General features: G+C 58.3%; 1 protein-coding gene across 2 annotated transcripts in view; it reads left to right on the forward strand.

Annotated features, from left to right (window-relative positions):
- The first annotated feature begins 70 nt into the window (after positions 1 to 70).
- TYW5 (tRNA-yW synthesizing protein 5) overlaps positions 71 to 564 on the forward strand; it is a 9,644-nt gene continuing 9,150 nt past the window's right edge. For both annotated transcript variants that reach the window (XM_005416131.3, XM_031057250.1), the window contains exon 1: positions 71 to 413. In XM_005416131.3, coding sequence (XP_005416188.3) covers positions 156 to 413 — 258 coding nt within the window. In that variant the 5' untranslated portion in view covers positions 71 to 155. The remainder of the gene's footprint in view (positions 414 to 564) is intronic.

Below are 564 nucleotides of genomic sequence, written 5' to 3' on the forward strand. Positions count from 1 at the left end.
GCGACGAACGTTAAGGGCACCGTGGCGATCGGAGCAGCTGGGGAGAGGCCAGCGGATGGCACAACGATGAGGAAGGGCCTGGAGCATCTCTGCTCATGAGGAGAGACTGCGGGAGCTGGGCCTGTTCAGTCTGGAGGAGACTGTGAGGGGATCTCATGGACGCAACAGAAATACCTCAAAGGCGGGTGCCAAGAGGTGGTGCCAGACACTTCTTGATGGTGCTCAGTGACAGGACGAAGAGTAATGGCCATAAACTAAAACATAATAAGCTCCACCTCAGCTTGAGAAAGAACTTAATTACATTGAGGGTGGCAGAGCACTGGAACAGGCTGCCCAGGGAAGTCATGGAGCCTCCCTCTCTGGAGGAGACGTTCAAACCCCACGTGGACATGTTCCTGTGTCACCTGCTGCAGGTGAGCCTGCCGTGGCAGGGGTTGGACTCGATGTTCTCCAGAGATGACTTCCAACCCTGACAATTTCGTGCTCCGCGGGCTCCCGGCCCTTGCCCAGGGGCGAGGCAGGAACGCTTCTGCGCGGGCTCTTCTTTCCGGGGGAAGCGGCGGG

Source organism: Geospiza fortis, unplaced genomic scaffold, assembly GCF_000277835.1.
Source record: "Geospiza fortis unplaced genomic scaffold, GeoFor_1.0 scaffold112, whole genome shotgun sequence".
Classification (NCBI taxonomy): Eukaryota; Metazoa; Chordata; class Aves; order Passeriformes; family Thraupidae; genus Geospiza; species Geospiza fortis.